We start from the raw sequence: 14,181 nt of genomic DNA, 5'->3' as shown, positions 1-14,181 counted from the left end.
CCCCCGCCTCCAGCCTCCTCCCACTCCGACCTCGCCTCTGCGCCTGCCCCCTTCCTCCCTCCCCCAGCTCCCACACTGTCCCCTGAGCCCCCACAAGCACGAGGGTCCCAGGCGGAGAGGGTTGGGGGCCCGCACATCGTGCGCCGCCAGGGAGAGCAACCCCGCCCCCACCGCCGCGCCGGCGGGCGGGGGGGGGGACATGCGCACGGGGGGGGGGGGGGGGGGGGGGGGGGCGCGGGCCGAGGCGGGCGGGGAGCAGGGCGGGCCGTGGGCGGGGAGCAGGGCGCTGGAGCGGGGAGCGCGCAGCCAGCGCCGCCGCCGGACTCGGGCTGGTGTGCGAGCCTGGCGCGCCGCTTGCCGGGGATGCGAGAGACTGGGAGCCACCGCGCCGGGAGAACGCGAGCACCGGTGACCTCGGCCCGAGGAGAGCCGGAGACGGCGGCGAACTCCGCAGGGATCCTCGGGGCCGGGGTGCAGGGCCGGCGGCCGCGCGGGAGCGCGGGGCGCAGACCGGGCGGGGCTGGCGGACAGTGATGAGCGGGCGCGCGGGGAGGCTGCACGCCGCCGCCGCCGCCGCCCGGAGCATCCGCCGCCCGAGCTGCTGCTCGCGGCCCGGGCCCCGGCCATGGAGACGCTGAACGGCCCCGCGGGCGGCGGCGCCCAGGACGCGAAGCCGCAGCCGCCCGGCCAGCACCACCGCCACCACCACCACCTCCACCCGCTGGCGGAACGGAGACGGCTGCACCGCGCGCCCTCGCCAGCCAGACCGTTTCTCAAGGACCTGCACGGCCGGCCTGCGGCCCCCGTCCAGGCCGCCCCCTCCTCGGGCCGAGCCCCGGCGCCCGCCGCCCCGCGCTCTCCCAGCCTCGCGGGAAAGGCGCCGCCCTCACCGGGGCCCCCGGCCGCGCCCGGCCGCCTCTCCCGGCGGAGCGGCGGCGCCCCCGGCGCGAAGGACAAGCCGCCGCCGGGCGCCGGGGCCAGGGCAGCGGGCGGCGCTAAGGCCGCTCCGGGCCCCAGGAGGGTGGCACGCGCGGCGCCCGCCGAGCCGCTGCCCCGGGTAGGGAAGCCACCGCCCGGGGCAGAGCCTCCGCCCGCCGCTGCCAAGGGCCGCAGAGCCAAACGCGCCTCCGGAACGGTCCCCGCCCGCGCCGCCGGGCCCCGGGTCCCCGCCGTCGCCGTCCCCACCGTGATCCTCGCCGTGACTTCCGCGGCCGGCTCCCCGGCCCCCGGCTCGCGCATTAGCCACACAGACAGCAGCTCCGATCTCTCCGACTGCCCCTCCGACCCTCTTTCAGACGAGCAGCGCCTGCTCCCCGCCGCCAGTAGCGACGCCGAGTCCGGCACGGGCTCCAGCGACCGGGAACCTCTGCGAGGAGCCCCCACTACCAGCCCCCCAACTCGGGGGGCGCCGCCAGACAGCCCCGAGCCCCCGGGACTCCTCGCCGCGCCCCCCGCCGCCTGCCTTGGGGGTCGGAACAGCCCCAGCGGGGTCCCCTCGGCGTCCCCAGGGCCGGGCGTGGTGGAGGATGTCGCGGGGCGCGCACCGCCGGAGCGAACGGCTCCCGGGACCCCCAGGGAGCACGGGCCAGACGAGCAGCACCAGCTGGTCCCGGCAGCGGAGGAGGAGGAGCTGCTGCGGGAGATGGAGGAGCTGCGCTCGGAGAACGACTATCTCAAGGTGCGCAGCCTGCCCTGCCGCAGGTGTCCCGGCCGCGTCCCCAGGTCTGGGTGCGGGCGGGGACCCGCGAGCACCGGCGTCCCGGCCCCGAAAGCGCTTCCTCCCGGTGCCAGTCACTTTCCTGCGCCCGACACGCCGGGCGCTGGGAACTTGAGCCAAACTTGTGGAAGGAGCAGCGAGACCTGTGGGTCCAGCCGCTTCTCCACCCACTTAGCTTGATTTTAGAAGGTCTCGCGTCTTCCCGCGGATGCCTCTGCCCCAGTTGATGCTGCATTAACTAGAGAGGCGGCTATGACTGCTTTTTGGAGACGCAGTTGACCCCTGCCCTCTCACCTGTGGGCGCGGATTGTTCCCAGCCGAGAAATTCTGAGCGGGACCCAGTGGGCCGAGTGCGGGTCTCGGAGGATGCAGACTCGCCTTCCCTTTTTCTCGCAGTTAAGAAGGTCAGGTGCTCTCCGAGTCTCCCCCGGGGGCAGACAGCCGGGTCACGCCGCTTTCGGTGAAAAACCTACGGCTCAGGAGTCCCTTGAGCGCGGCCTGGGTGGGGAGACCTGTCTTGCTGGCCGGTCCTTTGCACGCGTCCACCAGCCGGTTTTTCCGTGTCAGGAGAGGCCATTCGCGCCCGCTCTTTCGAGGGACTCGCAGCCTCTGCGGTCGCATCGAGCGCTTTGCGGCGCGGCCTGCTCTGAGTGGCTTCTGGGTCTTGGTAGCTTTGGGGCACAAGTCTGACTCCATGTTTCCCAGGAGGAGGAGAGCAGGCGCTGCAGAAAAGAGGATTTAGACCGTGTGGGGTGGGGAGGTCAGGGCACGCCGGGTGACTCCAAAGCAAGGAGGGTGGTACTGAATGCATCTGTCTTAATTTATTGTGAGGCTCAGGTTAGTCAACAGCTCCACCGTGTAAATCTCCTTCTGTTAAGATGGTTAAATATATATCTCCTCCCAAAAGCAGCGGCCCTCCTCCATCAGTGCGTTTTGTGATTCTCCCCATTTTCTCAGCAAAGGCTGACTCTCCCTGGTGGAGGTCCCGGGTGGCTGGTGGGACAAGGATGTGGGCTTTTAAGGTGCATGGAGGTGATCTGTGGAATTAAGCTGGGATCAGAGCAGTGGACTGAGGAGTGTTCCTATACCCAAGCCGCAGAGGCTGCTCTAACCCACTGAGCCCCTTTGGTGGTTTTATCCTGTTCAAAGAGGCAGAGGAGGGTTGCTGTGGGAAAAGAGAGCAGATGGGGACTCCGAATGAAATGTTTCCAGTAGTACATTTGCTCCGGTCACCGACTCTTATGTAATAGACAACAGAGTGAAATGTGAAAGTATGGAAGAGAAAGGGCCACCGTATTGGCGTTTCTCTGTTGTGAAACCAGGGCTTTTGTAAATCTGCCCTCGAGGTAAGCTCCCTGAGGGTGAGAAAGACCATCTTTGAGTTTTGTAGCCTCAGTGCAAATAGATGTTTCTCATGACATCTGATCTCAAGGCAGGCAGTTCAGCGTCATTTCAGGGCTCACTCAGGTGGCTGGTTATTTGCTTTATTTGGTTTTTTTTTTCCACATCGTTGGATTCTCAGTGAAGGAAGTAGGTGTGACCCTGGAGTCTGCTCTGGTGCGTTTGATATTTCAGCAAATCCCACACCACAGGATATCTTTGTTGTATTTATCACAACCCTAATTTCACTGACAGGTTGCTGAGATCCGAGAAGACATACCTACGTGTCCAAGGTCACCCAGCTAGTAAGTGATGCAGCTGGTATTTCCCCGGCCTCCAGACCTCTGTTCTCTCCCGGCTCTAGGCTGCATCCTTGTTTCCGTCAAGGCTGAGAAGAGCCACGCCTGCCTTGCAGTTGTCTTATTAGCTTGGGCCATACCCAGCATTTAGCTTTTCTGGGGAACCTCTCTTTTTAGGCCAAAGGGCCACAGTGAACACCTCTCCACTGGACTGTTTGGGATCCCAGAGACCCCCCTGGCAGTGTTTAATTTGTGGGAAATGTCAGTTGCCATTTCCTGTGGCGGTCATGGCTGAACGTTTCCGACCCGAGTCCATCTCCCAGCGGTTCCTCTGACAGCAGGAGAGAGGAGGCAGAGGCAGTCTGGGGAGGCTGGGACATCAGGCTGATCACAAACACATGTGTGAGTTACGTGGTTGGCTCTTCAGTAGCTTAAGTGACAGTCATTCAATTTGGGGATGAAAGAGAACAGTCCTGCTAGACTATTCTAAAGGTCAGTGAGCCTGCCCGCATGTGCGGAATCGGGCTGGGAGGATCCCTGACCTCACAGAGCAATGACCTTTGCTATAAGCCTGCTTTTGCACACGGGTTTTAGAGCATGCGCCAGTGGTTTTTTTTTTTTTTAGATGGCAGATAAATTAGTCCCTGACTTACTCCTTCCTTAGGGGATGTTGTATAGGACTCTGGAGATGTGGGAGACTCCACCCAGAAATTTTACTTTGATATATTCTGGAGGATGGTGACCTCAAGTATTACAGGCTTTCCTAAGTCAGTTCTGTCACCATTATTGTATGAAACTCAAGTTACTGAGAAGAATGAACCGAGAGTAATCAAGCAGCAAACTAAGGATGATGTGTTATTGATTGGGAAATTCGAGTGGAATTTTGTTTTTGGCCAGACTGCTGTCTTTTTCCAAAAATCAGCTGTCAACACAGAAGTGCCCGCCTCTGTTGTGTGGAGCTAAATGGGGCCGTCGTTGAGTCATACTGCCATCACAAGGCACTACGGTGACTAGATGTTGTTGTTGTTTAGTTGCTAAGTTGTCTCTGACTCTTTGCAACCCCATGGACTATAGCCCGCCAGGCTCCTCTGTCCATGGAGTTTTCCAGGCAAGAATACTGGAGTGGTTTGCCATTTCCTCCTCCAAGGTATCTTCCCAACCCAGGGATCGAACCAGCATCTCCTGCATTGGCAGGCAGATTTTTTTACCACTGAGCCACCAGGGAAGCAGGGTGACTAGATGATGAGTAAGTACTCAGTCCGGGTAACTGGCTTTTTGCATGAAAGCAGTCAGAGCAGCCCTGTTGGCCCTTGACTGCAGATGAACTTGTATGTAATTTGGAAGGCTTCAGAAGTGAAGATAGGAGATTGAGGTCAGTTGTCCAAAGGGCTTTGCTTCTTTCTCAGACCAGACTCAGGTCCATCTTGGTGACCAGGGTGTCTGAGAAATGCTGGGCATCATGGTCTCTGCCTGCCCACCATCACTGTGTTTTGCTCCAGCGCCCAAAGACAATCAGACAAGCCCTGGAGCTCATTGTGAACATATTAATTATGTTCTGTTTCCAGAGGCTTTTCAGGAGGGTTTAATTGCTTTGCATTTATTGGCCTATTTCGAAAATGCTTCTCATGTTGGTGGGGGATGCTAGCATGACACCCCTCCCACCACCCCCAAGTAGTGTACTCCAAAGTGCCCCAGTCCTGGGGGGCTCCAAGGTCGGCCTGGGGAGGGCTGCTAAGTTTGCTTTGCCCTTTTGGTTACCTCCTAAGAATTATTTTTGGTGAAAACAAGCAAAGTGCCTGGTAGCTCAGAGCAGACACCATGGGAATGTGAAAGAGCAGTGAGTTCTCAAGGGGGCTGCTGGGGAGGCCATTCGAGGGGATTGATTGCACTGCCTCAGCACTGGCTGGCCTCGGCCTCCTGCCTCTCTCTTGGGGTCTTGGGAGTTTCAGGATCTGCAATGATTTGGTTAAATCCGGCCGTGAAGATTCCAGGCACTCTGAATGGCCAGGAAGGGGTGGGGGTGGGGTGGACACTGAGGCAAGAATAAACAGTTCTGAGCATAAAGTGCTTCAGCTCCTCCCTGCCTACCCCCCTCCCTTCTGGAAGGTTGAAGCAGACAGTGTCCCTATTCTTTCCTGACCTTCTGCTTTCCACACCCATTCTTTATTCAGCCTGCAAACAAGCGGCGGTAATCATCTTAGGTGGCGAGATAATGTGGACCAGGGCACAGGGGGGCCATGGCTGCTGGATGAACTGGCACTTGTAAACAATGGCTGAGCCCCCCTGTGCCTTCTGAGCTCAGCTGGGACTCTGCGGAGCACATTTCCACTCATGGGAGGGAAAGGAGGTGGATTATTTGTATATTACAGTAGACAATAGTTAAGGGTCTGCAACTCCCAGAGGAGGGAATTATTGCAACAGTAGCCAGCTGACTGCTCACTGTCTAAATTGAGTCTGTTTAAAGAGGGAGTGATTAAAGTAGGACTAGTTATTGATTTTAAGTTGTTTAAAGGGAATTAAGGTCTGATAAGATCATCAGTATGATCAAGGGTTTTCATCACTTTTACTATGAAACCAAGGATTTGGTTTTTGTATTTGTGGATAAACTATCCTCAAAGAGATTTTCTTTGACATTTTAATCTTCGTTTATTCTAGTGCACACATGGTACCTCATTTTTTCTTAAATCTGATGTATGTATATGTATGTATATATATATAAACACACACACACACACACACACGGGGCTTCCCAGACGGCACTAGTAGTAAAAGAATCTGCCTGCCAATGCAGGGAGATGCAACAGACGGGTTTAATCCCTGGGTCGGGAAACTGCCCTGGAGAAGGAAATGGTACCCAGTATTTTTGCCTGGAAAATTCCACGGGTGGAGGAGCTTGGTGGGCTCCAGTCCATGGGGCTACAGAGAGTTGGATACTCCTGAGCACACATAAACACACTCACGAGTATAAAATAAAGCTTGATTTGTTATCTGCAGGTGAAGGGGAATAGTTGGGGAGCTCTCTAGTACTTCAAGGTTTCATGCTATACAAAATTTGAAAAGTATATTTAGTTAAAGCTAAATTAGCTTTTTAATGAGATGATGACCTAACATTTGAGTATCTGACAGACCTGTTGTTAATTCAATATAAAACTTGATTAAGGGAAATTTTCTCATTATCTGTATTAAAAACCAACAGTTTTCTGCTCTTACTGTGTGTAAATTTAGTCTGCCAGAAACATTATATGTTCTGCTTGATTGGGTTTGTTAAGCATTTAAATGGCAGACATCTTTAAGGTTCTTTGATACAATGTTTTCTAGATTAGAGCATGCTGTCAGAAAATTAATGTAATGTTCATTTGAAAAATCGCTCTCCCATCATGACCCTAATCTGAATAATCACAGTTTTTGCTTTTCAAATGTCTGCTTCCTGCCTACATGGTTTGTAATTTGCTTTTCTTATAACTTCTTTTCACTGAACCTGAAAATTTTTTTTTCAAGGCTTTTTGAAAAGAGTTGAAACCCTGGCCTCATCCTGTCTCTGCAACAGACAAGTGTTGGGAAACCATTTAAACTTTTAGGGTTTCAGTATGCTCATTTTAAAAATGGAGTGTATTAATACCTTTTCTGCACATTGCGGTGCTTTGGTGAGGACCAGTTGTGAAAATGAATATACCCATACGTTGACAACGTCAAGTTCTAAACATTAGCTTGCTGTTATTTTGCGCCGACGGGCTTTTTGCAAGTGTGATTTAAAGCTTCTTGTTTCACGTGTCCTGGTGGTTGCTGATAATTTCTCCCATTTACTGGAAAGAGTATGTGTGTGGAGCCAGAAAGCCTGGGTTTGTAGCTGGGCTTCCAGCTATCAGCCGAGAGGCTTTGGGTGTGTTCACCAGTGTGGGTTTGGCCTCTTTGTCCATCTTGTGGGGGCGTGTGTCCCTGCAGGCTTATTGTAGGCTTAGTAACGAAGGCGAAGTGCTTAAGAAAGGGTGTCTGCTGGTCCACAAATTTAGATAAAATATGAGTTATAAAAGCAGTGATTCAAATACATGCAGTTATAATCTCTTCCTAATTTTCTTTTCAAAGCAACTAATGTTAGTGGTTATTTATGCCAAGAACTATTAGCTGTTTACATCTGGCCTGCTGAGTGATCTGGAGGTGTGGGTACATTGAGCCCTGGAACAGGCTTTTTCAGTCCACATTGGGGGTGCAGGCGTCTGTAGAGCATAACTAGTGTTTAATGGTAGGGTTGATGAGGGGCCCCCCATTACAAAGTCTGAAAAACCAGAGAACATTTTTGTATCTGGAAGTCCTACCATATTTTTTTTATGACTATGTCACATTTTAAAATTCATGTTTGAGTAATAGGTAATTTTCAGCATTAATGACTTGACAAGCTTTCTAGAAGGAAAGGGCTGCCCTGGTGGCTCAAATGGTAAAGAATCTGCCTGTAATGCAGGAGACCCAGGTTCGATCCTTGGGCTGGGAAGATCCCTTGAAGAAGGGAATGGTTACCCGCTCCAGTATTCTTGCCCAGAGAATACCGTGGACTGAGAAACCTGGTGGGCTACCATCCATGGAGTCGCACAGAGTTGGACACAACTAAGAGAATGACACTTTCAGTAGAAGGAAAAGCCTTCTCACAATGCCTTCATAAACGGATGCCCAACGCCACTGGATATTTGTGGGTACCCCTGGATATATACAGTGATTATTGCTTCTGTTGAACTATTTTTATTAGTTATCCAGTGTAATAATTAACTAACTGTATTCAGACACCTCTGCATAGATTAAGCTTTTTCTCAAAGTCAAATCAGATTTGCAGAAGGGACCTGAGAAGCTTGACCTTGATTTTGAAGATTCAGGACTAACTCTCTACTCTTTATGGGAGGATGGCGTGCACAGGCCTGTTTGAAAGCTTGTAGGCTGTGGTGTCTGGTCTCCTCTGGCATGGGCTGGGTCAAGGGCAAGGCTCTCATGGCTCAGCGCGGGGATTCGGCATCAGAAACAGTCTCTTTGCTGCAGGTTGAAAGGCCCTTCCTGAAGTCAGTGTGTTCTCCAGGCCCTTGAAGAGCCCAGCCTGTCTATTCTGTCCACTGTCTGGCCTCTGCGTTCCACCCAGTAAACCCCAATTCCAGCAAACTTTCCTATTGGAACAAGATTTATAGGAAGGGTCCTCCATGAAGAAGAAGAAAAAAAGTCAGTGAAACTTGCTTATATGTCATAACATTTTCAACATTAAGATTTACCTTTTTTAAAAAGATTTTTTAATGTGGATTATTTTTAAAGTCTCTATTGAATTTGTTATAATATTTCATCTGCTTTACATTTTGATTATTTGGCCTCGAAGCACATGGGATCTTAGCTCTCCCTGACCAGGGATCAAACCCGCACTACCTGCTTTGGAAGGCAAAGTCTTAACTACTGGAGGCAGTTCCCTAAGAGTTACCTTTCTTAAGACACATAAGAACACCTTATTTTATATATATATAAGTTTTTTTTTTTTGGCCCCACTGCATGGCATGTGGGATCTTAGTTTTCTAACCAGGAATCGTACCTGTGCCCTCTGCATTGGAAGCATGGAGTCTTAACCACTGGACCATCAGGGAATTCCCAGACACCTTTTATTTTTAATGATATGATCATCACTGGTATAGAAATTCTGTAAGAATCTTTAGCAGACAAAAACATTTTATTCGTTTGACTACTAGGAAGTTGGTAAAGCTTTCATTTCTAACACCCACTCCTCTTCACGGGCCATTGAAATGGGCCCCACTAGAGCCATGGTCAGCTGAGTGGGTCATGTTCTTGGGCAGGTGGTGTGGACAGAGTGGAAGAACCTGCAGGCGGCCTTTGGGAGAATCAGATGCCTCACATGTGCCCTTTTCCCTACAGGTGATGGCTGCACACAGGTAGGGTTGGCTGCACAGTGGTTTTCACCCTGTTTGTGCCAGTTTGTTATTTTTCCACAAGGGTTCCCAGTTCGTTTGGTACACATCTCCTATGTGATCTTATCCAGGATAAAATAATCTGCAGGAGGTTAACTCCTGGTCAGTTTCTTGTCTACCTGAGACTCTGTTGTTGGGAAACTCTTTTCTTTATTGTAAGTAAATCTCTGGTTTTTGAGAATAAATGCAGGATTAGCGCGGGTGGCCAGACTCCAGGAACAAACTAAATAGGACAAGAGCTGATAAGTTAGGGTATCCGTGTTTGGGAGCGTTTTTTCCCTTTGAGCCTCAGTGTTAACTGAACAAAATAAATAAGAATGAGGACTTCCCTTGTGGTCCAGTGGTTAGAACACCGCTTTCACTGCTGAGGGCCTGGGTTCTATCCCTGGCTGGGGATTAAGACCAAGCAAGCCACGTGGCACAGCCAAAAAAAAAAAAGATGACCAAGAGTATCCTAGTCTGGAGGCATTTACGCTATCAAGTATGAAACTAATCAAGACAATTCCTAGAATGCTTTTCTTAATCTCCCACCTTCTAAGTTGCTCCTCGCTGAAGCCTTTATTATAGAAAATATACCCTGCATGTTACTGCCATGTCTGTGGGTTTTGGAAGAGTTGTCCATGATCAGGCTACAAGGCTGGAACAAAACAATGTGAGGTGATGACCAGTCTGCATTGTGTTTAGGAGTTGGTCTATTTAGGTGTTGACCGAGGTTCAAGTGTATTCATTCCACAAATATGTATTGAGGGCCTGCTGTGTGACTCACGCTGCTCTGGACACTGGGAGACTCCAGGTGTCTGCTTTTCTGGTGCTTACCTTCCCGTGTGGGTGACGGATAAAGAGTAGGAAGAAACAGATAATATTTGATGGCAGTAGGAGGTCACAGGAGCTTTAAAGTGGCGCTCGTGGTAGAGAACTTACCTGCCATGCATGAGATAGAGAGGCAGGTTTGATCCCTGGGTCAGGAAGATCCCCTGGAGAAGGAAAAGGGAACCCACCCTAGTATTCTTGCCTGGGAGAAATCTCATGGACAGAGGAGCCTGGCAGGCTACACTCCATAGCGTTGCAGAGTCGGACATGACTGAAGTGACTTAGCGCAGATTGGAGGGGCAGGGGGCGTTGTATGCCTTCTGACTGATCTACCTACGGTGAGCTTAGCCACGAGCTGGGGAGGAGCTCTTTAAGGAGAAACCATCACAGGTGACCTGCCTCCGGCGCCTGGACCCTGGGAGAGGGCAGGCTGGCGCGGAGGGAGGGGGCAGCTGTGGCTCCCTAGAGAGGGATGGAGGCGGGATGAGCATGGTGTGTGGAGCCCTGGGGAGACAGCCCCGAAGGTTGGACGCTGAACTGACAGCACTGCGTTGGCTAGGCTGGGTGGGAAAGCGGGAGCCAGGAATAACTCCCGGGTTTCTTCTGTATCCCAGAGTCTTCATGTTGATCCCGGAGTGGAGTGGAGATGGGAGATGAAGGGCAGGGGAATGGAAAAAACCAAACCGGTGTGTATTTGAAATAGCGCACAAGGTTTTATCTTTAGAATCATGAGTCACGTAGTTCCAAGATTGGTGTGGCGGGACAGCATTTTAAGGACATTTGCGGGTGTGTTATAATTCCCGGGCAATTCACAGGGTGAACCCCCTGAAGTTTGTTCTTTGCAGGCAGTGTCTGACTCATCTTACTTCCTAGCTTGTGTCTTAGAGACACAAGTTCAGGTCAGCGTTTGGTTTGTATCTAGGGTTTGATTACCTGCAGAGATGACATCATTTATGATGAAGATTCTGTAAGGAAAGATTGGGAGCGGGGTAAATGCTGAGAGGCTGCAGTGACTAAGCCAGGCTCGTTTTTGGTTTCTGGATCCACGAGACCTGAACAGACATCTGGTGATGCTGTCTTGTGTGAGAATTTCTGGAGTCCCCAGGCTGTATTGCACACGTGTTTCCAGAATTCGACAGGTGACTGCAGAAAGTTCACAGTACTGCAGGGCATGGGTGGATGGGCGACTCCGCCCTGTCCCATAGACCTGGCTTCTCAGTGCCCTCTGTCTGGCTTGTGTAGGATGAGTTGGATGAACTCCGAGCAGAAATGGAAGAGATGAGAGACAGTTACTTGGAGGAGGAGGTTTACCAGCTGCAGGAGCTGCGGCGGGAGCTGGACCGCGCCAACAAGAACTGCCGAATCCTGCAGTACCGCCTCCGGAAGGCCGAGCAGAAGAGGCTGAAGGTGGCGGAGACCGGGCAGGTGGACGGGGAGCTTATCCGGAGTCTGGAGCAGGACCTGAAGGTGAGCACAAGGCGAACAGTGGGCGGGACGTGCCTTCCCCAGAGAAGCCAGAGGGAGTTTCCGTACAGTTTCACAGGTTTGCCTTGAAGGTGTCTTAGAGATCCAGTTTAGGTGCGCGTTTGTTTGAATCTAAAGTTTGATTACCTGCAGAGATAGCATCATTTATGATGCTGATTCTGTAAGGAAAGATTGGGAGCGGGGTAAATGCTGAGAAGGCTGCAAGACCTGAAGTGCAGCCCTGAGGACCCACTTACATGTGGTCTTTTTTTTTAATTAGTTAATTTATCTGGCTGTGATGAGCCTTAGTTGTGGCACATGAGATCTTCATACTCTCACGTGAGATAATCTTCATAATCTCTTGGGCTTCTCTTGTGGCTCAGCTGGTAAAGAATCCGCCTGCAGTGCAGGAGACCTGGGTTCGATCCCTGAGTGGGGAAGATCCCCTAGACAAGGGAAAGGCTACCCACTCCAGTATTCTGGCCTGGAGAATTCCATTGACTCTATAGTCCATGGGGTAGCAAAGAATCGGACACGACTGAGTGACTTTCACTCATTCACTCACATGAAATCTTTAGTTACTGCCCCAGGGCATGTGGGATCTTAGTTTACAGACCAGGCACCCTTGCCAAAAGAATAAATAAACCATAGATTTTCAATTAAAAAAAAAGAATTAATTCCTGCCCGCACTGGTCTGATCATTCTTTAGAAATTGTGCAGAAACTCCTAAAGATCTGGAATGTTTTAAAAAATTGATTCATTATCAGTTCAGTTTTAGTCAAACACCACTTTTAAAAGTTGACCTTAGTCACTTAACATTTTGTTATTTTAAGTTTCTAGGGTGCAAAAATGCTGAAATTACCATAACCCAAGTTAAGACTTGTAGTAGTGACTTAACTGAAAGAGAAATAGGGTCATAACTAATTGTTTAAAGTGTCTGTCAGAATCATTGGCGAAAGTGAGAATAAGGTGAAAATACCCCAGACTTTCTTCCATTTGTCCTTTCCACTGAGGCCTCTCTCCTGCCCCAGTTACAAAATCATTTATCCAGAGATGAATTATGTATAATGTCCTTCTTATTATCAGAGTCCCTATGAAATCTCATTTAGCCTTTCATTACGATAACAGGAAAAGAATCTTTGTAACTCAGATTTATAAACCAGTAACAAGATGTCACTCAGTTTGATGTAAAGGTGATTTATATTTCTATTACAAAATCTCCTTAGTTCCTTTTAGAAAATGAAAATGTTGAACTGCCTTTATAGCATTTGAATGTTTTACCAGAGTAGGCAATTTAAAACCTGACCATATTAAGTATCTACTGAATACAGAATTATTTTTTTAAGCAAATAGGGTTCTTTAAAAATGATTTTGAGAAACAGAAATGTTTATTTGATGATCTTTTAAATTATTTGTTATTTTTATTTATTTATTTTTGGCTGCGCTGGGACTTCTCTGCTGCACGTGGGTTTCTCTCATTGTGGAGAGCAGAGGCTACTCTTCGATCCAACATGCAGTGTGGACTTCTCTTGTTGCAGAGTACAGTTTCTAGGTGCACAGGCTTTAGTAACTGTAGCATGCGAGCTTGGTAGTTGCAGCTCGCAGGCTCTAGAGCACAGGCTCAGTAGTTGTGGCACATGGGCTTAGCTTCCCGGACCAGGGATTGAACCTATGTCCCCTGCCTTGGCAGGCAAATTCTTAACCAGTGGACCACTAGGTAAGTCCAATGATCATTTTTAATTAATCATTTAAAGCATGTGCTCCTGGGAAGACTTGGCATTCTAAGCAATATTCCAGAAGGAACAAGGCTGTGGCAAAGTGGCCTTTTAATCCAGATGAAAGTCATACTTCCCCTTAATGTGGATTTCATGTTTTAAACTAATACCCCTTCCTTTAAATGTAGGCTTGTTAATATTGCCAGGATCTTTGCTCTTTTGTGTAACACAATATTCCTTAGTGATTCTGCCTCTGAAGTGGTTTGGAGGTGCCCTTAGCACACAGAAGGCTTCCCATCAGATGTCTGTGTCTGTGGGTTGATGCAGGTGGCCAAAGACGTATCGGTCCGATTGCACCATGAACTTGAAACCGTGGAGGAAAAGAGAGCTAAAGCAGAAGACGAGAATGAAACTCTCCGACAGCAGATGATTGAAGTGGAGATATCAAAGCAGGCCCTGCAGAACGAGCTGGAGAGACTGAAGGAGGTGAGTCAGGTGGATGGGGGCTTACCGCTTGTGAACATGGGACTCCCAAGTGTCCTATTCTTTTTTTTTTTTTTAATTTAACTAATGTATTTTTATTTTGGTTGCACTGGGTCTTCATTGCTACGCATGGGCTTTCTCTAGTTGTGGCGAGCAGGGGCTATTCTCTAGTTGAAGTATGCGGGCTTCTCATTGCAGTGGCTTCTCTCATTGCCGAGCACAGGCTCCAGGCCAGTGAATTTCAGTAGTTTTCAGCATGCAGGCTCAAGAGCTCTGGCTCAGTAGTTGTGGCACGTGAACTCAGTTGCTCTGTGGCTTCCGAGTGTCCTGGTCTTACTGTGGTTTAAGGCAGGGGACGGCCAGCTACT

General features: G+C 50.5%; 1 protein-coding gene across 1 annotated transcript; it reads left to right on the top strand.

Annotated features, from left to right (window-relative positions):
* Nucleotides 1-625: 625 nt before the first annotated feature.
* On the top strand, nucleotides 626-13,917 carry LOC120880822 (microtubule cross-linking factor 1-like). Its single transcript, XM_040264227.1, has 3 exons — nucleotides 626-1,678; nucleotides 11,394-11,618; nucleotides 13,658-13,917. Exons 1-3 carry the CDS (start codon nucleotides 626-628, stop codon nucleotides 13,895-13,897), a joined length of 1,518 nt encoding a protein of 505 aa, XP_040120161.1. The 3' UTR covers nucleotides 13,898-13,917.
* The last annotated feature ends 264 nt before the right edge of the window (nucleotides 13,918-14,181 follow it).

The sequence above is a fragment of the Oryx dammah genome, unplaced genomic scaffold, assembly GCF_014754425.2.
Source record: "Oryx dammah isolate SB20612 unplaced genomic scaffold, SCBI_Odam_1.1 HiC_scaffold_22, whole genome shotgun sequence".
Classification (NCBI taxonomy): Eukaryota; Metazoa; Chordata; class Mammalia; order Artiodactyla; family Bovidae; genus Oryx; species Oryx dammah.
This window is presented reverse-complemented; position numbering and strand designations above follow the sequence as displayed.